This window comes from Neodiprion virginianus, chromosome 5 (genome assembly GCF_021901495.1).
Source record: "Neodiprion virginianus isolate iyNeoVirg1 chromosome 5, iyNeoVirg1.1, whole genome shotgun sequence".
NCBI classification, from domain to species: Eukaryota; Metazoa; Arthropoda; class Insecta; order Hymenoptera; family Diprionidae; genus Neodiprion; species Neodiprion virginianus.
In genome coordinates this window covers 2,411,449-2,434,408 of record NC_060881.1, presented here as the reverse complement: position 1 = coordinate 2,434,408, position 22,960 = coordinate 2,411,449, and the positions used below count along the sequence as shown (strand labels likewise).

The 22,960-nt window shown below is 39.4% G+C and overlaps 1 protein-coding gene across 3 annotated transcripts in view; it reads left to right on the top strand.

Annotated features, from left to right (window-relative positions):
* LOC124305255 (protein outspread) overlaps window positions 1-18,563 on the top strand; it is a 68,990-nt gene extending 50,427 nt beyond the window's left edge. The window contains exons 4-17 of one of the 3 annotated variants that reach the window (XM_046764454.1): window positions 4,101-4,289; window positions 8,827-8,899; window positions 9,115-9,594; window positions 10,073-10,245; window positions 10,346-10,486; window positions 10,629-10,790; window positions 11,187-11,341; window positions 11,456-12,396; window positions 12,491-12,647; window positions 12,712-15,564; window positions 15,654-15,945; window positions 16,463-16,883; window positions 17,701-17,862; window positions 17,986-18,563. In XM_046764454.1, the coding sequence (XP_046620410.1) occupies window positions 4,101-4,289; window positions 8,827-8,899; window positions 9,115-9,594; window positions 10,073-10,245; window positions 10,346-10,486; window positions 10,629-10,790; window positions 11,187-11,341; window positions 11,456-12,396; window positions 12,491-12,647; window positions 12,712-15,564; window positions 15,654-15,945; window positions 16,463-16,883; window positions 17,701-17,862; window positions 17,986-18,134 (6,348 nt within the window). In that variant the 3' untranslated portion in view covers window positions 18,135-18,563. Of the gene's footprint in view, window positions 1-4,100; window positions 4,290-8,826; window positions 8,900-9,114; window positions 9,595-10,072; window positions 10,246-10,345; window positions 10,487-10,628; window positions 10,791-11,186; window positions 11,342-11,455; window positions 12,397-12,490; window positions 12,648-12,711; window positions 15,565-15,653; window positions 15,946-16,462; window positions 16,884-17,700; window positions 17,863-17,985 lie in introns of those variants that run through there. The other 2 variants (XM_046764455.1, XM_046764456.1) reach the window with 2 other exon arrangements.
* Window positions 18,564-22,960: the final 4,397 nt, after the last annotated feature.

Below are 22,960 nucleotides of genomic sequence, written 5' to 3'. Positions count from 1 at the left end.
TTATTTCAATAATTATTTATCACACATCGATAATAATAGTAATAGTAGTGATGAAGGGAGGTTGATGAAAACAACTAAGTGTCAGATCAAAAGGAAAAAAGAAAAATTCAAAGAAAGAAGAAGACTTATCCGTGCCTTTTCGTGAGATATTGAATCTGTGAGAAGAATAACGCGATTGTGATATATCTGTATATGTATATGGATGTGTAATTTTGTTCGACGAATAACAAAAATCACCTCGCAATTTTTCACATCACCGTCACGTCAAATCGTCATATCATTTTTCATCGTCGATGGAGTTTTGTCGAGTTTCTGTTTTACATATTTTCTTCGCCACCGTTTTTGTTCCACGATCGTTTGAAAATTTGTATTTGGAATCATTTTTTCTTTCATTGTTTCGTTCTTTTTTTTTTAGGCATTTATTTTCTCTCTCTCGTCTTCCGTATACCGGGACAATCTCTTGAAACCTGAAAATCAATCGCGCACGCGCGAGTTTTATCGACTCTTCGCGCAGGCTGGCCAACCCGAGTTTTCAGCCGTCAAACTCTTTCCGCCGGCGACGTGGTTCCTACGAATTTTCGAGGTTAGGATCTCGAACAATCGAGACGGCGACTCGGAAAGGTTTCGGAAGCATTTGTCGTCGGGGCGGAAAGTCGATTCTTCGAAGAACGGTCGGAACTCGACGCTTGCGCTCTTTGAAAATTCAAACGCAGACATTTTGCGTAGGTTGGCCCGCCTGCGTCGCGGACGAGAATATCGCCGCGGGAACGTTTCGCCGACCAATGAGATTTGATCATTCGGCGCACGCGCGGTTCATTTTCAAGTTTCAAGAGATTGGCCCGGTACATATTTTTACTTGACAACGCAATCAATAAATAAACACATCTATACGTGATATAGCTGATATATCTATGGGGTATTATATCGTGAATCGAGGCGAGTTGCGTGAAAGGTCGTCGACCTCGCTGCTTCTCTTCCTCGGTCACCTATTAGGTACGTACGTACATACATTGATACGTTTATACAACACACGCGGTCATCGCGATTATTACACACGCGCACACATGACACCGATGTAATAATGCATATGCATACGTGTACCTGACACGGTATGAAAGCACGTTTATAACATCTCTAATTAGCTCGTTATACTGCTGCAGCAGATTTCTAAGCACTTGTGCAACTTGTGACGAACGTGCGACTTCTTGCTTATAATTATACGTACCTTCGTTAAACATATATATGGTTGTTGTTATAATCTTATATAATTATACGCAGTATGTTGGTCCACAGGATTAAGATGATAGATTTCTGTAATTGTTTACACGTGTCTCGATACAATTATTTATTGTATACACCATTTATAATACATATCGTCATTAGGCTGAAGTTAGTAACGTTAAGGTAACGATAAATCGGGAGTAAAACAAAAAATTTAATAAAATAATAGTTATTGAAGAATTTTAGAACGATTTTCAAGGAGTTATATACACACACACACACACACACATATTGTCTGCATTATTCGTTAATATGGAATTATACATTAAATCAGTCCAATCGTATCATATTTATGTACGCATGTATACAATGAGGATATAATATGTGACAGGTATGCCGACACAACCGCGAATCTACTATATATGTATAGTATGTCATTTGGAAATGATTGTCTCGTCAGATGGAGTGAGGAAAAAATTTGAAGAATAAAATAAATTGATTGAAATTAAATTCTCACACCGTATTCAGCTGACGGACGTATCAAAATCAATACAATGGAAAATGATAATGATTATCGTGTGTTGGTACTTCATTTTCATACCTACTTTGATTATCTTTCTTTTCGCAATAAATTTTACGTCAAATTACCCGCGTACGTTATTTTTCATTCGCTCGAATTTCTTATTGCCCGCTTATTTCTTTCCATTTTTTTTTTTTTTTTTTCTCTTTTCGTTCATCCATTCATTCTTAACAAGTGTTGGTATTATAATTTTCGTGTAACAAGAATAAAATTGAAACGTTTCTCGTACATCGGACCACTTTTATTATTATACTTATAAGCGATGATTGCCATCTGAGATTGTTAATGTTACACATATAACGCGTGTCTCGTGAAATACATACATATACGTTCCGTGTACATAATAATCGGGCAATTTCCTCGCTCGTTAGAGTCGGTTTCTTTCATCTTTCGTCCAATTTTTTTCTTTTTTTTTTCATTCCGAGTTTTTTTTCTCTCCCCCTCTATACGTGCACCTACTTATTTTTATTTTATTTTCTCCTCTTCTCACCGCTCAATTCTGTGCAATCAGAGAATTACGACACTTCGTATCGTTGTACACGATTTCGGTCCACCTGTAATACGTACGTAACGTATGTGTGTGACTCGTTGCCAAAGGCGGCTGTTCGTCTACGAACTGACACGTTTATATTACGTATTACACAGAGCCAAAATCCAGCGCCCAAATCCCATCCTACGTACGAATTGATTGGTGTTGTAGATTTGAGAAACTTTGGTATATAATAAGTATAGTAATAACAACAACAACGCAAACGTACAATAATGTAATACTTGAAATAAATTTTCTCTACGTTGAAACGAAGATGAACTTTAACCGAGAAATTGGCGAAGGTTTCCTTCACGCTGTTCGTCGTGTATGCATTTATGTACATATGTAAGTGCAATTCAATTAGCACGCTTTCGCAAAGTGTGAAAAGTAGCGGTTAGTATTCCAGGTAGAGAGTCTTTCAAGTCTCTGCAGAATCGCAGACTCGGATGGGTGAGAATTTCGCGGGTTACTTATTGAAAGTTATCACCATTCGTTGTTGCAAACTTATGCATTGTACGAGGGTAACTTTTACCGTACGTGTGTACGCACATTATTAGTACGAAACACCTTGTATGGGAAAATGAAGGGCTTCGGTTCAACATTGTGTAATTTATTTATTTTTTTTTTAATTTTTCTCTTTTGTCGTTCTTTGCGAGTTGTTCGTGTGTTTCAAATCATTTCGCGAGATTTGTTTATAAGCTGCAGATTGTCGTATAGTGTAGGTGTAACATATTGTATGCATACGTGCCGTATGCTTGTAATAATACCTATATTTGTACGTCTATACACGTTGCGTCGAAGAAGCTGCGGCCTTCTTATTTCTCCGTTCTCTAACTTCTCATACATCTTGCCTGATCCCGCTGCCTGTCCACATGTCCGTTTTTTCTCCACTCCTCTCCTCTTCCTTATACCGCAGGAGGCTAGTTAGCATCTCGCGATGCTGCAGATTGCAATCGACTATAAGATGATATTATACCGGGAGAATCTCGTGAAACTTGAAAATGAACCGCGCGTGCGGCGAATAGTTAAATCTCATTGGTCGGCGAAACGTTCCCGCGGCGATATTCTCGTCCGCGACGCAGGCGGGCCAACCTACGCAAAATGTCTGCGTTTGAATTTTCAAAGAGCGCAAGCGTCGAGTTCCGACCGTTCTTCGAAGAATCGACTTTCCGCCCCGACGACAAATGCTTCCGAAACCTTTCCGAGTCGCCGTCTCGATTGTTCGAGATCCTAACCTCGAAAATTCGTAGGAACCACGTCGCTGGCGGAAAGAGTTTGACGGCTGAAAACTCGGGTTGGCCAGCCTGCGCGAACAGCCGATAAAACTCGCGCGTGCGCGGTTCGTTTTCAAGTTTCAAGAGATTCTCCCGGTATGCATACGATCTTCATGGCTATTTCACTCTTGAAAGTGCAGTACATATAAATATTGTATAACCTATACACACATGTGTCGTGTTGACATACGTTTGCGTACAATTTATTAAAATTTTTTTTCTTCAGCAGAAATTCATAGCTTCTTCGTCGAATATTTTCGCATATCGTGAAAAAGAAATTTACCTACCTTGCACACATTTTGTAAATAGATTAATTTGATGACGTTGCAAGTTCGAATGAATTTCACTGTAAATTTATTGACGTGCGAATGTCACAAGTTATTGTTTGCGATATTTCCTGCGGGAAATAGCCGTGCGGTATGATAATAATACAGAGGTAGGCGCAGTATAATGGAATCGCGTTATTACAGGCAGCACGAATTCGTTTGTGTTTCAGCCGGAGACGGTACCTCAGGCAAGGATCGACATGACTCGAGTCCTGGAGGTGGCGGCAGCCGAGGACGTCACTGGTCACGCCTACAGTCTCGCGGTTACGGCTCCGGAGGGAGTGACCTTCGTCAAGGGCACCTGTCGGGAAGAGACCAGGTGGTGGGCCGACGTTCTCCAGGTCTATCCGAGGAACAAGGTATTTCAGGATGCAATTCGACGTTTGTTCAATAACTTCGAAGAGCTCGGAGGATCTTCTCGAATTTTAACTTACCGCCCGTTGGCGGGGTGGGAGTTGAAATTTCGAATTTTAAAAGCTGCGAAAGCGACGAATTTCGAATTTTTTTCGGTGGCGGAAGTCGAAGGGAAAAGATAGAACTTTGACGAAACGTCGGAGTTTCGAATGGGCTGAAAGCCGACGAGTCAAAGTTCGAGAAGTGCGAGGATGAGGAAATTCAAGAATCCGAAACATCGAAATTTCGAGTGACCGAAAATTTTCTGTTTTGTGAATTTCTGGCCTGGTTAAATTTCCCAACTTTGATCTTTATTTGTCTTGGATTATTGATGTTTTTACCTTCGGAATCCCGGTCATTACGATTTTTGGTTTTTCTCATTCGTTTTTCACCCACTCGTTGAGCAAACTGCGCCGTGCGATTACATTTTAATCATTCGAAATTTTATTTTCTCGGAATTTTCCTCTATCGTAACTTTGCACTGTCGTTACTAATTTAATTATCGGAATCTAGTATTTCGGAAATTTGAGTTTAGTGGCTTTCCTCTTCTTTCCTGAAACTTTGTTGTTTCTTCAAAGTTCGATTTCTTCGCTTCAATTTTCGCCACCAAATAATTCGGAATTAGGCGCTTTCGGAACATTCCAAATTCGGAACTTCAACTTCGCCTTGTCGTGCCGTGTAGTGAACGAAAAAGGAAAAAAAAAAAAAAAAAATTACCACCGATTTTTTTTATTTTTTTTACTCAAACCTTCGTTTAACCTACATCTAAATACGAAAAATTCGACTGTAAAAAGTTATCCGTAAAATTTTTCTTCCAAAAGAATTTCCAAAAATCAATAATAAACAAACGTCGACGATTTATCATTAACACAATTGATTTACGATCGTGATAACAATAACAATGCGAATAACAGTAATGTGGAAATGAAATATCGCTGTTCCGTCGAGGAGAAGAATTACAAAGAACGTGCCTGTATCATAACCTTCCTACCTCTACTATCCGTAGTCATGCAAAGGCATCTCGATAGGCACATAGAGAGTTTAATCGCGCGGCGTGGATCACCGAACTGCAGAAAGGACTTGTATCGCGTATTCGACCCGAGGTTTGTCTACGTACATTGTGTGTATATGTCTGTATATACATACATACATATATATATATATATATATGGGTGCAGGTATAATGGGATTTGAGCGAGCAAAATCACGACGCGCGCTGCCGAGTTTGCGCAACGATTTTACATAATCCTGCAGCACACGTGGGCATATATATATGTGTGTGTGTGTGTCTATATACCTACACAAAAATCCGTGGATATTTTTCTATAATATATATATATATACATATTATACATGATGGATATTCTTGTTGCATACCTGCGTGTAATAATTATTCATCTTTCTTATCGTTTTATCTTCTTCTTGTCGTTGTTTTTTTTTTTCTTTTCTTTCACTCTTCCTTTTCTCTCTATTTCACCTAAATTATCGAATAAATTTTTCACATTTAATTATATAATTCACACGGCTGTATACGGACGGCGATAAAATATACTCGGATATAATTAGAGGTGCAATATACGTTTTTTTTTTTTCATGCAAGTATAGATATATTTTAGAATTTATAATACGTGGGTATATTTAATTGATCATCGACCACTGACTTGAAGCACTTTCGTACTGTTATCTAATTTATTATATATACATTAGCGTATACAGATATAATTTAATATTTTATGTACGAGCTTGAAATCGGCAGACGCGCACCTGTCGGGGAATTTAGGAGAGTATGTTTTTTTTTTTTTTTTCTTAATTTTTTTCGCATTCATTTCTACAGTGAACGTAATCGCATCGTCTGTGCGTTAGGTCCAGGTTGGATGTATATTTAAGTAAAAAAAAAAACTTGAATTTTTTCTTTTTTTTTTTTTTCTTTCTGAACCGTTTAACAAGTCAACACGAACCGTCGTTGAGTGTAATAATATTGCTCAACATTGTAATATTATGCAGGTATACCCAAAAATGTCATATTCTCGCTGATATAATCAATCAGGTTGCAAAATATCACTTTCGTGCGTATAAATAATATGTAATATGTAATACATATATACATATATATATATATATATATATATATATATATATATATATATATATATATATATTACGTCACGTGCATAATACGTAGGAATATTTCATTATACATATATTCAAGCGTAATGTGTATCGAATATCAATGAAATACCTGCATTATTTTAACATGGTATACATAGGTATAAAAATTTACTTCTCTCTTTCTCCCTGTCATTATATACCTTGTTTTTTCATTCTTTTTTTTTTTTTACTCTTATTATTTCTCGTTACTTCCATCAAAGTCGAATGCGGCGAAACGCGATTCGATTTCGCCTCGAGATATTTCGCCTCACGTGTACGTACGTATCCACATACCGATTATACCGTTTCAAACGGAGGTGTATATTACGTAAGACAACGGCCTTTCTGTTGGGAAATCTAACCACCTTGTCACAGATTGCTGATCGTTAATTTATTACAGGTGCGCCGCGTTTATGTATAATATCACGGATATGAAGACCTATAGGTTAGATATATATGCACATATTTACACACCTATATATAATGTCATATATGTCGTGCCTCGTTTATATACCTTTGTTAGATACGAATGAATGTGCTCGATTATTTTCGTGTCATAATTTTATAATGCATTTTCAGACTCTGAATTCAATCGTGTCGTCGAATAATGTCAATGTTTGATAGAAAGACAATGGGAAAATTGTGAATTGATCGTTAGGAAGAAAGGAACGCGTATCGAATATTTATACACATACCTGTGTGTACGTTATATACGTCTTGCAAGTATTAAACGAACGATTAAGAACTCCGCAGTCGAGTTTAATAATTGCCCCTTTGTAGACTCGGCGCTAATCACTTTAACGGTTTGCCTGAGCAACTCGTTCGATATTTTTAACCAAATTTTCCATCACCTTATAATGAACAAAGCATACCTACGTATTATGGACAATTTGAATCGCACGGTAAAACCGCCTGCATTTATGCAATCTGGGATGCATTTTACCGAAACGTACTACCGGTTGTCAATATTCAGGCGTTGAATTTCATTAAACGTATACTGAATTGCATAAATTCAGGCGGTATATTTACCCTATTTTTAAATCGTCCATTCGTAAATAGAATTCGTAATGCTTTATTTTTCTTCATCGTCAGAAGTGCGTTCGCAGCCCTGGGATTAATTTTGTCATCATATTAGAGTTGGTAACGTTATCGTAACGATTAATTCTGAGAAAAAATCGTTAATTCGTCATTTTGGAATTGTTTGAAACTCGGTAAACCATAGTAAAAAAAAAAAAAAAAAAAAAACACTATCATATCACGAAATCTTAGTTGACTTAAAATTGTTGTAAAACTAAGAAAATAATTCTTCTTATCGTTATCATCGTTTCCTCACTCTTCCTGCTTCTGCAGTGTCGCAATTTTTGTCCTCTCCTTCAAACAATGAAATTCAATGCTGCAGCTACGCAATACGTAGATAATTGGAAATAACGATGAAAATCGTGTGATGATGACGATAAACTTGCTAATTAATTCACTAATTTGTTCTTCTCCTCGTCCACATCGTGTATATATACAATTTGTAATGAATAATTTTTTTTGACAATCGCGTGTGGAATAAAATGCAATTCGTATGCGTAGATTGGTACCTATAATATAACTATAATGATGAATAATAATTTCTTTTTACCGTTTAAAAGCAATTAGTTAATTGCTGATACGAAAGTTAAAATTGTATTGTGAATGGATTAAATAAGGTTGAAAATTTAAGTAACAGAAACGTTTACGGTTAATAAACTTCGCGTGTATAACGAAAGCATATATTTATATCAGTGGATTTTTAATTACCCGAGCAACCAAGAAACAGCTTGAAATCAAATATGTACCGAACGGTTTGGCGATATATCATTTATTTCTAAACGTATGTCGCTTTACCGTATTTAAAATATTCGTGAATTTCGATCCTTGAATTGCGTGCGTATTGCCTATTATTTCCGATTATTTTCAATCATCTTCTTCTTCTTCATTCGTTAGAATGAATTTAATTCACTGATCACTTTAGTAAGCAGGGTAATATTGTTCAAATTGTATGAGCCATAATAGTATTTAATTACTTTTTATTACCTCGTTTTTGTAATTAAATCGTAATATTTATTATAATATATATCTGTGGCACAGAGTGTCGCTGTTTCGGTTTCATCGCAGTATCTCTCTCTCTCTCTCTCTCTCTCTCTCTCTTTCTTGTTTTTTTGTTCGCCTTGACACGGAAATGACACAAAAAAGGAAACCGTTTTACCGTACAATTAACTGCACAAACCTACAATCTTCTACATACAGATTGCAATATCTATCCAGGTCAGGATACAGGTTTATTTAATCGTGTTGTTTTGTTTTTTTCTTCTCTTTTCTTGCATCCAGGGAAGGCACAAACGAAACGCGACATTTCCTGGCGGACAAACAACGATCCTCCAAGTTCCTCCGGGTGTAAGAAGTGAGTACAATACGTAATAAATACACCTATTACACATACATATACGTACACCTGTACAATACAATAATTCTTATAAGATCAATAATACTCAATATATATATATAAAAAAAAAAGAGGAGTGAAAATGTATTGCAAAATCTTTCGAGGTCGGATTAGCAAATCGAAAGTTGAATCGATCAAGTACGTGTCTAACGTTGTGGCAAAAATTTCTTCAGGCAACACGCCGAATCCTCCGAGGCCGAGGTTCAACAGCTGCAGGTCCGAGCCCCGGGTGAGCAATTCGAGTTGGATCCAGGACGTGGAACTCTCCTCGCCAAAGGTGGTAAACGCTCTGGTTTCGCCGCTCGGGTCGGAGAACGGCTTGTCATCATCCTCGAAGTTCACCTCGACGACGTCGACGTCGACGTCGAAGGCAACGTCGTCCCCTTCCTCTTCGACGACCACGACGACGTCGACGATGACGACGACGACGGCGGCGTCTTCTTCTGGGTGCAACCTCACGGTCGGACCGGAAAAACCGCCGATTGTTCCCGGCGATACGAGACAGTATCGAGATCAGCCGGCCAGCAGCGCGTCTCCGCCTACGAGGGACAAACTCAGGGCCGAAGATAAGGCGAGGAGGAGAATGAATCAGCAGAACGAACGATCATCCGGAGCCAATACAAACGCCGGAATTCCCTCCGGCGAGAAATTGGGTCAGTTATACCTTCGTAAACACATTAATGTGTAGACGGACGTGGGTATTTTTTTTATATCTATACCTATATACACATAAAACCCACGTTCTCTACCTAATTGAGTTTAATTATCACACTTTGATCACTCGGTGTAATTAGTACAACTTACGCAGAGCAGCGAGAAGACGGTTCAGACGGTCACGTTTTTATTCCCTTTGTCGTTATTTCTCTCAGCAAGTTTTTTTCTATTTTTTTTCCCTCTTTATCGTTACAAAAAACAACAACAAAAAACAACAATTCCCATCAGTTTCTCACTAAGAAACATTTCATTTGTATCAATTTATCTCTAGACTGATCGAATTGTTTATGTGGGTCAAAAAAAAAAACTAGCTTGTTTTCATCGTTTTATGTTATATTTGATGAATAAATACACTCATTATATATATATATACAAGTAACGAATATTTTTGTAAGAAAAATTAAACGAATTTTACAGATGACGAAGCATGTCGGAGGATACTTCTTGAGCACGAGAGAGAACGGGAAGGGAAACTCCGAGACATCGCGGCGTCTCTTACGCAGCCGAGGGTAAGAAGAAACAAACCGAGAACTTCGGAACCCACCAGAGACGTTGTAGACGCCGCGAATGCCGCTCATCAGGACAAATTGGTAAACGTATTAGCTCGTTATACGGATTTGTTGTCTTTTTCCCCTCTCTCATTCGCCCTTTTTTTCTTTAATCAATTTCTTTCATCGATTTTTAAAACAGATAAGGGGCGATCCCGATGGCTGCGGATTGGATATTTCCGGCACGAGATACTCACCGACTTCCGAATTGAGGGTCGATTTACCCGCCGAAGATCTACTCAATATCAAGAAAGGATGGCTGATGAAACAGAGCGTTAACAAGGTATTATTAATCAGACAGAAAAAAAATACAAGCTTGACTTAACATCGACTGGAAAACTAATATTTCGGTATTTTTCTTCTTCTCTTATTTATATTTCCATTTTTCAATCCAATTTGTAATTCTTTTAATCGATCCTCTTCAGGAATGGAACAAGCATTGGTTCGTGCTTCGTGGTTGTGGATTAATGTACTACAGAGATCCGAGCGCCGAAGATAAGGGCATAATGGACGGTGTTATAGACTTGAACACAGTTACTGCCGTTACTCCCGTATCCGTGGCTCGAAATTACGGATTTCAAACGGTGGTAAGTGCGATTTTTTACAGAATTGAAATATTATTGAAATAAAATCCATGCAGCTAGAATATTGTACTGTTTGTACTGTGCAAGTGGGCATCAGTCGCATGGTAGATATCGACTGGAGAGTTCGTTGCACTGTAATTGAATTGAAAGGATTACCTTTGGCTAGTGTAGCCTGGCAGAGAGTCGTAAATGTACTAAAAAAAAAACTAGTTGTATGTAATTTAATTACGTGTAAGTGCAGTTCAGAGTACCGGGACTTGATTCCCGTTTCTCGCTGGCGTTACATATCGCTGATTGTGATGTGACAAAAGCGAGCATTCTCGTTCTTGAGTTTCTTAATTATTCCTTTCGTCAAAGTGTGATCTCGATTAACATAGTTTCTTTTTCTTTTTCCTACAGACGTGGGACGATCGTGGAACTACGGTATTATCTGCAGTTACAGCCGGTATAAGATCCAGCTGGATGACGGCGATTGGAAAAGCTACGAATTTACCGAACCCCGAAGTCAAGTGTCCAGAGAATGAACAGGATGCTAATCCCGAATCTCCTACAACGTAAGAATTGATACGAAAACGTTAAAAACCAAACGCGGCCGCTGATCGCTAGCTGCTTTCCACCACCCATACTCCTTTAGACACCCTACCAATCTAGTAAACCATTACTTTTAGGTCCATCAATGATCGAGAAAGGGATTCTATCGTTCCGTCAACGCCGTTAACACCTCGTTCGGTTCTCTTTTCGTCGGACGAAGAGTACAGAACAGCTTCCGAGGGCGGTAGAAGAGAATCGGGCGACTGGTCGGAGCTTCCGATATCACCTCCGCTCACGAGGAACGGGGAGTGGGTCTTGCCGCTAAAGGGGTCCAACTGGCCAGACCAAATGAATCACGAGTGGTCCGAGCTGCCCCCCTCGCCTCCGTTAACCAGGACGGCTTTGTCGAGGGTCAAGGCGAGGTCCAGGTCCAGTTCGAGATCGCGAGGCTACAAGAGGAGCAGAAGCTCGCCGCCTTCCTCGAGAAGAAGCACTCTGGACAGCGTCAGGTCAGAGGATTTGATGATGGCGTGTTGCGAGCTCGGCGAGGATGAGGAGGAGAGTGCTAATCATCTGGCCAATAACGGGGATAGCAATCCGTTGATAGTCGAACTGCTCGAGAGCCAAGTCAGCATGCTGAGGGATCAGCTTGATCAAAATCAGGCACACCCGAGTACCTTGCTAGTCATAATTGAACGACAGGAGAACGAGATCGAGGATTTGAAGTCGCAGCTGAACGCGGCGAGGAGTGAAATCGTTAGCGCTGAGAAAGAATTGACCAGGTTGAGGCAGCAAAAGGCCGAGGCTTCGATAAGGGAAAAACAGGTTGACGAATTGATCAATACCATCGAGAGAACGGAACAGCAGAGAAATAAGGATCTTGAAGATATCGATAAGGCGAAGAAGATTTATAACAGAGACAAGGAAATACTCGAGTGTAAACTGTTGGAAACGGAGGCCATTCTCAGGGAGACTGCCGAACGATGCGAAATGCTCACAAATGAATTATCGTCCAGTCACACGACTGTCGAACACTTACAAAACGAAATGTCGACGCTGAACGACAGATTGTCCCAAGGTTCGTAATGACCGGATGTTATATTCAGGCAAACCAAAGATTAGTCCCAAGTTTTCTGATTTATAGTTATAATATTTGTTCTACGTTTTAACAGGAATCGAAGAGAACGAACACCTCTATGCCAGAGTTAGGGAGCTGGAGGAAAGATCCGGACTTTCTACGGCAAGGGAACGAGGCAGAAGTTTCGACTCTTTCAGTGATTTGACGAACATTGACTTGGATCTGGATCTAACGGGGATGGACAAAGAGAGGTATGAATAGAATTAACGAAAATTTTATCGACTAGAAAATTCTAACTGAATGAATTTGTTACAGAATGATTGAAGAATATGAAGAACTTCGAGGACGATTCGAAAAAGCAATCTCTGAGATTAGGGCAATGCGGAGGGAACTTCGCGAGGCACACGCCACTCAGGATGCGTTGGAGTTGGAAATTCTCGCCCACAGACAAGACGCGGCAAGGTGCCGTGAGAACAATCAAGCTCAGGTCCAACTGATGGCTGCGAGGATTCAGGATCTTACCAACAAATTGACTGCCAGCGAGAAGCAGGTGCGTTCACTGAAGCAGAAACTGGTAAAGGCCGAGTCTCGGGATAAGAGGAGATCGCTGTCTCTTAAGGGCAGGGAGTCGTTTCAGATATCTCAAGAATTGGAGGAAAAGCTCCTTGAACTTGAGGGAAAAATCTCTGCCATTGAACAAGGCAAATGTTTGAGCGCTCCTGCCTCGGCTGGAACCAGCTCCAAGGAGTCAAGTCCCAATCCAAAGAAGGAGAGAAAGAGAGAGAATAAAAGCTTGGACAGAGCGAGGATACGGAGGAAATCTTTGGACAGCGCGACGAGCTCGGAACCGATGAAGGTACTGATCAGGCTGAGCACATTAGAAACGAAAGTGGCGGCTGTCTCTGAGGGAGTGACGAGTGACGTTGAAAAAGATTCGAGCGAATGCAGCAGCGAAATTATTACGCCGTCGAATGAAATCTCGTTGGAAGTACTATCGAGGCTCAGGAAACTCGAGAGGGCCGTGTCGAAATCTAAACGACGACTTGAACGATGCCTGGGCTCAACCCAGGCTGAGGAGAAGGCTGAAAAATGTTTGCGGGAAGTTAACGATATTCTAGAATCGTGCGGGGAGTGTAAAAAGAACCAAAAAGCTAGTGCTCAGGCGACAGAGTCAATAGGTGTAGTTGTATCTAGACTAGAATCTATTCTTAAGGATAAAATGAGCGAGTTAACAAAAAGGCGGATATCGCTATCACGCAACGGTCAGTTGGATGAGAAGGAGAAGCTTAAATTGATAGCCGAGAGGATCGCGTTCGAGTCAGTTGTCATTGGACAGATGAAGTGTGCGATGAGCGGTAAGAGGACGTTCGATAAGTGTTCAGTTCTTAGCGAATTGGTCGAAACTAGTCAACTTATTTCAAACTTAAAATGTAAGGTACGTGGAACTAAGCCCAAAATCTACCAAAACACGAGTTACGTTCAGTATCTCACTAGAGTGTTAGCCAATAAGTTAGTGCTTGTCGGAGGATTCGCCACCGCGCCAGTCGATGCTCCTAAGAAGGACGTTCTGGCGGCGCGTAGCGACAGTTTTACCTTCCTTTTACGCCAGCAAAAGGAAATATCGGAAATAGTCGATAGGTACAAAGAGTCGAAATTAAAAGAGCTGGCCAATGCTTTGGCCGCCGAGACCTTAAGTATGTCCGAGCAGGACGATATCAACAAGCAGATTATGATTACGAATACTACGAAGCTGCTCGAAGATAAACGAATACGCGCGGCCTGGGCGCTTGCTCAGGAAACCGTCAGCAAGGAACTCGTCCGGTCCGAGGTCTCTCACGTGATGACCAAATGTGGTCAGGATTACGAGCAAAACATCACATCTGTCTCTGAATTTTGCCTCAATTTCGACGCCTCCGAACGAACCAGTTTAGAGTTGTGGACCGATGCGGCACAGTTGAGGCTGCGACAACAAATGGAGCTCGCTATAGACGAGCTTTCGACCGCCTACGAAGATTGTCTCTCTCAAATGAAGAGGGTCAAACCCCTCCTGGATTCAAAGTATGAGTCGAGACAACTGCTCACGGAATTTGCCGACGTTATCGCCCAGAAGGCTTTGATAGACGCAAGAATCGATACTTTGCAAGAAAATACTAGACCAATGTTGGTTTGTTCCGGCGAGACTTTTGCGTCTAGTCTCATCGAGATCGAAGACGTACTTTCGAAGCTTGTGGGCGAGGATTATACGTTTGAAAACGATCCTCATCTCGACGCGGAATACGAGTACCTGTATCAGCAGTTCTCGAAAGATTGCCAAGAACAAATCTCTGGAAAGCAGCATTCCAAAGAACAGTTGAAAAGCCTGAGTCAATCGTTGGCTTATCTTGAGGAGGATCTCGTCAATCTGGGGAAGTATATTTGCGGGGATAAAATCGATCCAAGTTTTGTTTGGGCTAGATCAAATTCCTTCAATTTTGACTCTTACCAAAGTATATGCGACAAGTGTTCAGAGCTCAGAAAACGCGTCAAGAGATTCAATGATTACGCTAAAGGTTTTTCGTGCGAGCAATGCAATCAGCTCCAAGAAACAATCCAACGACTGAGGGCTGAGCATAACGAGGAATTGGAAAAGCTGAGGAGGAGTCAGGAGAAGGATTTAATGGACATAAAAGGCGAGCTGGACAACCAAAGATACTCGCTTACTTCGCAGTACGAACACGAAGCTGCCACTCTTAGGGAGAGAGCGCGGAAATTGGAGAGTCGACTCAACGCTATGGATTCCGAGCACTCAGCTCACGTCAACGAGTTACGTGCCGCTTATCAACGCTCCATCAGCGCAGAACTTGACACAGATGCAGAGACCCGCAAAAGGTACAAAGAGGAGATAAAACAGCTCAGAGGATTGTGTGAAAAGGGTTTACTGGCTATGGAGAATTCTCACCGAAGAATTATATCCGAAATGGAGGAAAAACACAGGCAGGAACTGGAGAGTTTGAGGATAGAGAAGGAGCAAGCTCTTTCCGAAGAGACGCAAGCCACGCTTGCCGCTCTGGACGCTATGAGAAAGGCTCACGAGCACGAGGTTCAGAAAGAGATAACAAAGTTTAAGCAGGAATTCCTCAAGCAGATGCAGGCTAGAGAAGATATTGGGGCGCTTCACAAAGAGCACGAGTAAGTATTTTTTTCGTCAATTAAACTGGTGCTCCTTTTTCTTAATTATCATTCAACCCCTTGACAAATAACGCGGACTCATTTTCCAGAGAAGAAATGGAAGAGATAAAGCAAGAGATTCTTTCCCTCTCCTCTAAGTATTCGTCAAAGTGTGTTGAGTCTGCTGCACTGGAGGAGAGGGTGGGATCCTTGGCGAAACAGCTTTCCCAAGCACAACAGCATATCCTTCAACTAGACGCCAGGAACAAGCAACTACGTGCTCATATTGTATCGGAGAGTAACGATATCGAACTAAACGAGTCGGTCCAGCTGTTAAGGGGCAGAGACAACGAGATAGCCCAGCAGAGGGAAGAAATACATCGACTGCAACAGCAACTAAAGGTAAAGGAGCAGAAAATCTTTTCTTTCCGCGTTTCATCACATAGATTTCTGCTTTGTTCAGTCACTTTAAAAATACATTGACAATGTGGTTAACAATGAGAAGAAGAATACATAAATGGTACTAAATCATTAACTCACTACAATTACATATATTATGGTGTTTTCTGGGCTTTTTGTAATTCTTATCATTTTTTTCTCCATAGAAATATTTTTACTGCAATGAAATATTTTTTATACCGAACAACACAACGGGAATAGAATTCACGCAAAGGAAAATCACTCTTTCGTACGATTGTTAGTTTTTTTTCTATAAAGAATTCGTCGAATTAGTCTCATTTGGAGCATTATCTCTAAGGCATGACTTGCTAATTTATCTTTTAGCGAGTACAATTTTTTGAAAAACAAGAATGCCATAAAATGTGATTGGAGACAGAAGCTGCAATTTTAACGAATTTAATTGACGAGTTTCGTGGTTTTTTTTTTTTTACTTACAAAGTTTTAAATATTTTACTAACAGCATGGGGACAACACCCCTCGTCAATCGTCGAGCGGGCCATCAAAATCTCCATCATTAGACTACTCGCCGGCGTATACTCAACATCAAATAAGAAGTAGTCACGAGCCAATAATCAGAGCGGGTAGCGAGGATTCAAAACTATTTAGTACGCGTCCTAAGAGTTCCTCGTCTCTGCAAAAATTGCTATCTTCCGATAAGCCAGGTCCATTTTCTTATAAACTTGAACGAATCAAATCAATATCACTGCCGTATTCGAACGATCTGATGAGGCAGCAGGGGTCAAGCTCAAATGCAACAAAACACGATAACAAAGATACTACAATAAATTTTGCTCAATCAAATCAAGAGCATAATAATGGTCTGACTTCTCCACTTTGGGACAGCTTAAGGCCTAGGAGTGGCTTGCCCCATCAGTATCAAGGTACAGAAGACATATGAAGAACCAGAAAAACACTGCAAAGCAAAAACAACACATTGGTGGTGGAATTTTATTATTATTTATCATAATGATGATAAGGTTGTAACGGAGGAAGCTTGGTGTACATGTATAATACACATGTATAAGAAGACGGGGCTAAGCAATAACTATTATTAATGAAATGATAGAATAGACAATCGTTCTATTTTTTATTTTTCTTGTGGCTTTGGAAAAACTGATGTGATACAGAGTTTATAACAAACTCCTGCTTGGTATGTACAACTAACGATTACTGATAATTACCAGTATATACACGTATAACACACATCATTTTACTAATATACCCGCAAGCTTTGCCCTGGAATTGTATTTCATGGAAGGTATTTAATTTTATTACGGACTGTAGCTGGGTTTAGGAACAGTGACGGGCAATAAACCGATCCCTTGGAGTTTATTTGCTCAATGAAATGTGACCATAAATGTTAGTCTAATTGACTTGGTTTTTGCACGTGTTATTTACCAGTTCTGGATTCTCTGTACGTGCCTTGTTCAATTGCTCGTATTTTAAACAATCAATTTATTTCACGGATATCTTTCAATCTTCCTCTCACTAACCATGGTCTTGTCTATGTTCAATTTATCCGATTATTACCCCTTATAACGTGATGATATTTTGTATGTACTAACTGTAATGGTATCATTGTAATTACGGAAAATTGCAACAGTATACGAAGAGAAAAAAAAAAGAAAAAAAACGTATAACTGTTACTGGGTAATTTATAAGGTGGTAAAAATAAATAACTGAAATAAATATACAAAGGTGGCACAACAGCGATGCGAATTAGCAGCAGCAGCGGTGACGCCAGGTGGCAGGAGAGTAAGCAAGGTCAAAAACAGCAACACCAGGAGACATTCACCCTCCGTTCAAACACTCGTCACCCATCCCGCCTCACCCCGGAACCCACAGCTCTCTCCGTTGCAGGTCAGTGCTGAAGTTTTTTACGGAACGAGCAAAATTTCTTTTGCGTTTAGCGTGAAAAATGTATCGTTTGTCATTTTTATTACTGTTGTAATTATTTTTTTTCTTTTTCTTTTTTTTATGCAGAGTTGACGAGGTCTCCCTCGGTGAGGTGGTCAGGCAGAAGTTGTCGCAGCCTGCCACCAACGCCAACGCCGACCTATCATCACCCCCTTCACCCCCCACTCCCGGCAGTGGGTATGGTCGCTGAGAGGAAGAAACGTTTTGAGCTGTAACCCACTTGTCGCTCTACAGAAATTACTTGTGCCAAAATTGGTTTATCTTTTTCTTTTTTGTTTTCAATTTTTTTTCTAGGGAACTCGCTGCTTAGCGGGCGAACAATCTTTATTTTTATACGATTATTTCTGGCGATAAGCACAGACAATTATTCTACAAATCTTCACTTCCATTCTGCTGTCCTATTTGGAGAAGATCTACTTCATCTTAGATAACAAAGTTAGGAAATCGGGACTAGATACAGTTTTGTGTAAACAATCGGTTTACTTTCAATAAGGTGCGAAGAGAAGAATTGTGTTCAGAGGATCGATAAGTTTAATAATTGAATGAAAAATTCAACCACCATAAAAAAAAAAAAAGAAAAAAACAAAGTTAAGTAAGCTCGACTGGGCTGATTACAAATGTGTAACTTGGGTCGTGCGTTGATAGATGTTGGGTACAGTCGTTAGTATAATATCTTTTGTAATAATACTTATTAACATATTGAGCACGTTTATTTGAGGTAAACGCATGATTCAATACCTTTTACTCTAGATATAACACACGTACATACATAATTATGTATTAACGTTTAAATGAAAGGAGACCAGATTGTTTTCAGTTCTGTACACACTGATCACTAGTAAGTACGTCGTGCATGATATGATGTAAACGTATCGATGAGTTGATATGGTAAAGACAATAAATTGAACTAGTGACAATTTATTTTCGCATTCTAATAATATATTGTCGCACAGTATTACTGGAACGTTGTGCATTTAGGGCATTATTTATTTTGCATTTGTTCCCTTTATTATTATATCAGTATAGTTGAAAATCACCGCAATATAATCTTGAAACTGGATTCAATATCGAATACACTTAATTTTTTTGCGGTCAACCACATTTTCGAAATCAATTTTACGTAGGTGCAATGCAATATGCAAACGTAGATGGGCTGATCAGGTACGTCCATTTTTTGATCTCTTGAAAGTTCAATGAAATTCTTACCGTATTCGATGATTTAAAACAAGATACTTAACTGTAATTCGTGTTATTCGGGATCCAAATGGATGTAAATCCGATTTTGCAAATGAGGGAACACATGTTGCTCGAGTCATGTATACAATAACACTTTTGTAATATTTATATACATATACCTATAGAAATGCATGTGTAAAGAAAATTGTACCAACATCCAATTCTATTCTTTGAAATATCTAAATAGCATCAGAGCGATGTAACAGTTGCTGCTGGTTTTTTTTTTTTTTTTTATTTCTCTTTTTCTTATATTCTACTTTGTTGTGCAGATTAGATAATTATTAGTTCTTTTCGTAAACGTTAAGATGATCGGTATTCTTCCCCCATCCAATTTCTTTCCCATTGTTATCAACATTCATTGAAAGGAACAGACTTTGGCCAGAGAATGACGAAGAAACCTAAATAAAAAAAGGCGACCTAGTACGGAAAAATTATATTTAACAAACTTTGAACATGGTGCTTTTGTTGATTTTACATTCAGCCTGTACTGTACTTTTCGTTTTGTGTATACGGTTTTCTTCTTTTTCCCTCTCTCTTCGCTTCTAATTTTAATCATTTAATGTTAATATTGTATAGTTTACGACGTTTGTTAGATTTAAGTATAAATAGCCCAAGATTAACCCCTCCCCATATCAAGTGGATTGTTCATTGTTTATATATTATATCATATATTATATTACATTATTATCAAATACGTTGCAGTGGCAATATAATTATACATATATAAATATATTAGTATTACACCTATATCTATATATGTATTGTGTAGAGTAATTGCTCAGGATTGTTTAACATTTATAATATATTGCGATTATTATTATTATTATTACTATTATTATTATTATATTACCTGTGTATTATAATTTATACAATAAAGTTTGAAATAAAAAACAATATATAATATATAGAATAGTCATTAATTGCTGACCACTTTATCATTCATAACATATTCATGCATCATGTTGAAAAGTTGATTTTCTGATAAGTATGAAATGGAGATCTATTTTATCGATAGAGCTAATGTATGGTTAAAGTGTTCGATTCCGATGGCGAATTGATGTTCGGAACGGAATTCAGAACAATTGATTGCTGTTCGTTAGTCGATGTAGCTACGTTCTAAAAATCTATTCGAGAGAAATTTACTCGATCGGAGCTTATTGACAAACGGAAATATGTCTAAAACTGGAGTAGTCGAGTCTACAGACTCACGATCATGGAAAAATCGTACAAGTCAAAGGTTACATCAGATCAAAGAAAAGTTGATGTCTCGCGAAATAGACAAGCAGGTGAGAATACAATTGTCCAGGCGGTCTTGTGTTATTTTGCAATACAATCAGTGAATGAGTTCGATTACATCAATTGACCCTTTGTACTTGAATTATGTATTTTTCAGAAGGAAGCTGTGACCTTGTTGATCAATGAATTGAAATGTAATTCGGAAGTAAGCCGAGACCTGGTTATCACGGCACTTCTTAAGTCAGAAATAATTGCATTACTCTGCGAAACAACTATGACGATGTTGGGACCGCTACTCAGGTGCGATAAACTTCCAATACAAAGCTTTTTCGGCTCCGAAATCGCAATATAGGAATCTTTGAGTCCTTTGAATTTATTTCGTGTCAAATTTAGCGATTTCAAAAATCATTGAAAAACTATCATTGCGTCAGTACATTTCTACGCTGATCAGGAGTAATAGCCAAAAAACAGAATATTTCCGTAATTAATAATATAACAGTAATGCTAACCATTTGTATATCCAACGGAAAATTTCGCGGTTTTAACTTGTGCTGGAATAAATTCTTTCATGCGCTATTCCGACGTAATTTTGCGAGAAAAATTGATTGGGCGCAGTCCCGATAGGCTGCGATCAACACAACAAAAGTTACAGCCAAAAAACGTGAACCTGAGTTTTCGACATTTTTCAGCAGGTGCTTTTTCCTTCGTAATTTCACTCCTGTTCATCCTACGCTCTTTTCGCTGCGTTTTCTGAGTTCCTGGGGGTCCAATTGGTCGGGAAAGGGTCATACAAATCACTTCTGAGACGAAAAATTTTTTGGTCAAAAAAAAAAGAAGGTTAACCCCTTTGCATTTTTGGCGAAAATTTTGGCGATTTTGAAAAGTGCCGGAATAAATTATTTCATGCACTGTTCCGACGTAATTTTGCGAGAGAAATCGATTGGGCGCAGTCCCGATAGGCTGCGATCAACAGAACAAAAGTTACAGCCAAAAAACGTGAACCTGAGTTTTCGACATTTTTCAGCAGGTGCTTTTTCCTTCGTAATTTCTCTCCTGTTCATCCTACGCTCTTTTCGCTGCGTTTTCTGAGTTCCTGGGGGTCCAACTGGTCGGGAAAGGGTCATACAAATCACTTCTGAGACGAAAAATTTTTTGGTCAAAAAAAAAGGAAGGTTAACCCCTTTGCATTTTTGGCGAAAATTTTGGCGATTTTGAAAAGTGCCGGAATAAATTATTTCATGCACTATTCCGACGTAATTTTGCGAGAGAAATCGATTGGGCGCAGTCCCGATAGGCTGCGATCAACAGAACAAAAGTTACAGCCAAAAAACGTGAACCTGAGTTTTCGACATTTTTCAGCAGGTGCTTTTTCCTTCGTAATTTCTCTCCTGTTCATCCTACGCTCTTTTCGCTGCGTTTTCTGAGTTCCTGGGGGTCCAATTGGTCGGGAAAGGGTCATACAAATCACTTCTGAGACGAAAGATTTTTTGGTCAAAAAAAAAGAAAGGTTAACCCCTTTGCATTTTTGGCGAAAATTTTGGCGATTTTGAAAAGTGCCGGAATAAATTATTTCATGCACTGTTCCGACGTAATTTTGCGAGAGAAATCGATTGGGCGCAGTCCCGATAGGCTGCGATCAACAGAACAAAAGTTACAGCCAAAAAACGTGAACCTGAGTTTTCGACATTTTTCAGCAGGTGCTTTTTCCTTCGTAATTTCTCTCCTGTTCATCCTACGCTCTTTTCGCTGCGTTTTCTGAGTTCCTGGGGGTCCAATTGGTCGGGAAAGGGTCATACAAATCACTTCTGAGACGAAAGATTTTTTGGTCAAAAAAAAAGGAAGGTTAACCCCTTTGCATTTTTGGCGAAAATTTTGGCGATTTTGTAAAGTGCCGGAATAAATTATTTCATGCACTGTTCCGACGTAATTTTGCGAGAGAAATCGATTGGGCGCAGTCCCGATAGGCTGCGATCAACAGAACAAAAGTTACAGCCAAAAAACGTGAACCTGAGTTTTCGACATTTTTCAGCAGGTGCTTTTTCCTTCGTAATTTCTCTCCTGTTCATCCTACGCTCTTTTCGCTGCGTTTTCTGAGTTCCTGGGGGTCCAATTGGTCGGGAAAGGGTCATACAAATCACTTCTGAGACGAAAGATTTTTTGGTCAAAAAAAAAGGAAGGTTAACCCCTTTGCATTTTTGGCGAAAATTTTGGCGATTTTGTAAAGTGCCGGAATAAATTATTTCATGCACTGTTCCGACGTAATTTTGCGAGAGAAATCGATTGGGCGCAGTCCCGATAGGCTGCGATCAACAGAACAAAAGTTACAGCCAAAAAACGTGAACCTGAGTTTTCGACATTTTTCAGCAGGTGCTTTTTCCTTCGTAATTTCTCTCCTGTTCATCCTACGCTCTTTTCGCTGCGTTTTCTGAGTTCCTGGGGGTCCAATTGGTCGGGAAAGGGTCATACAAATCACTTCTGAGACGAAAGATTTTTTGGTCAAAAAAAAAGGAAGGTTAACCCCTTTGCATTTTTGGCGAAAATTTTGGCGATTTTGTAAAGTGCCGGAATA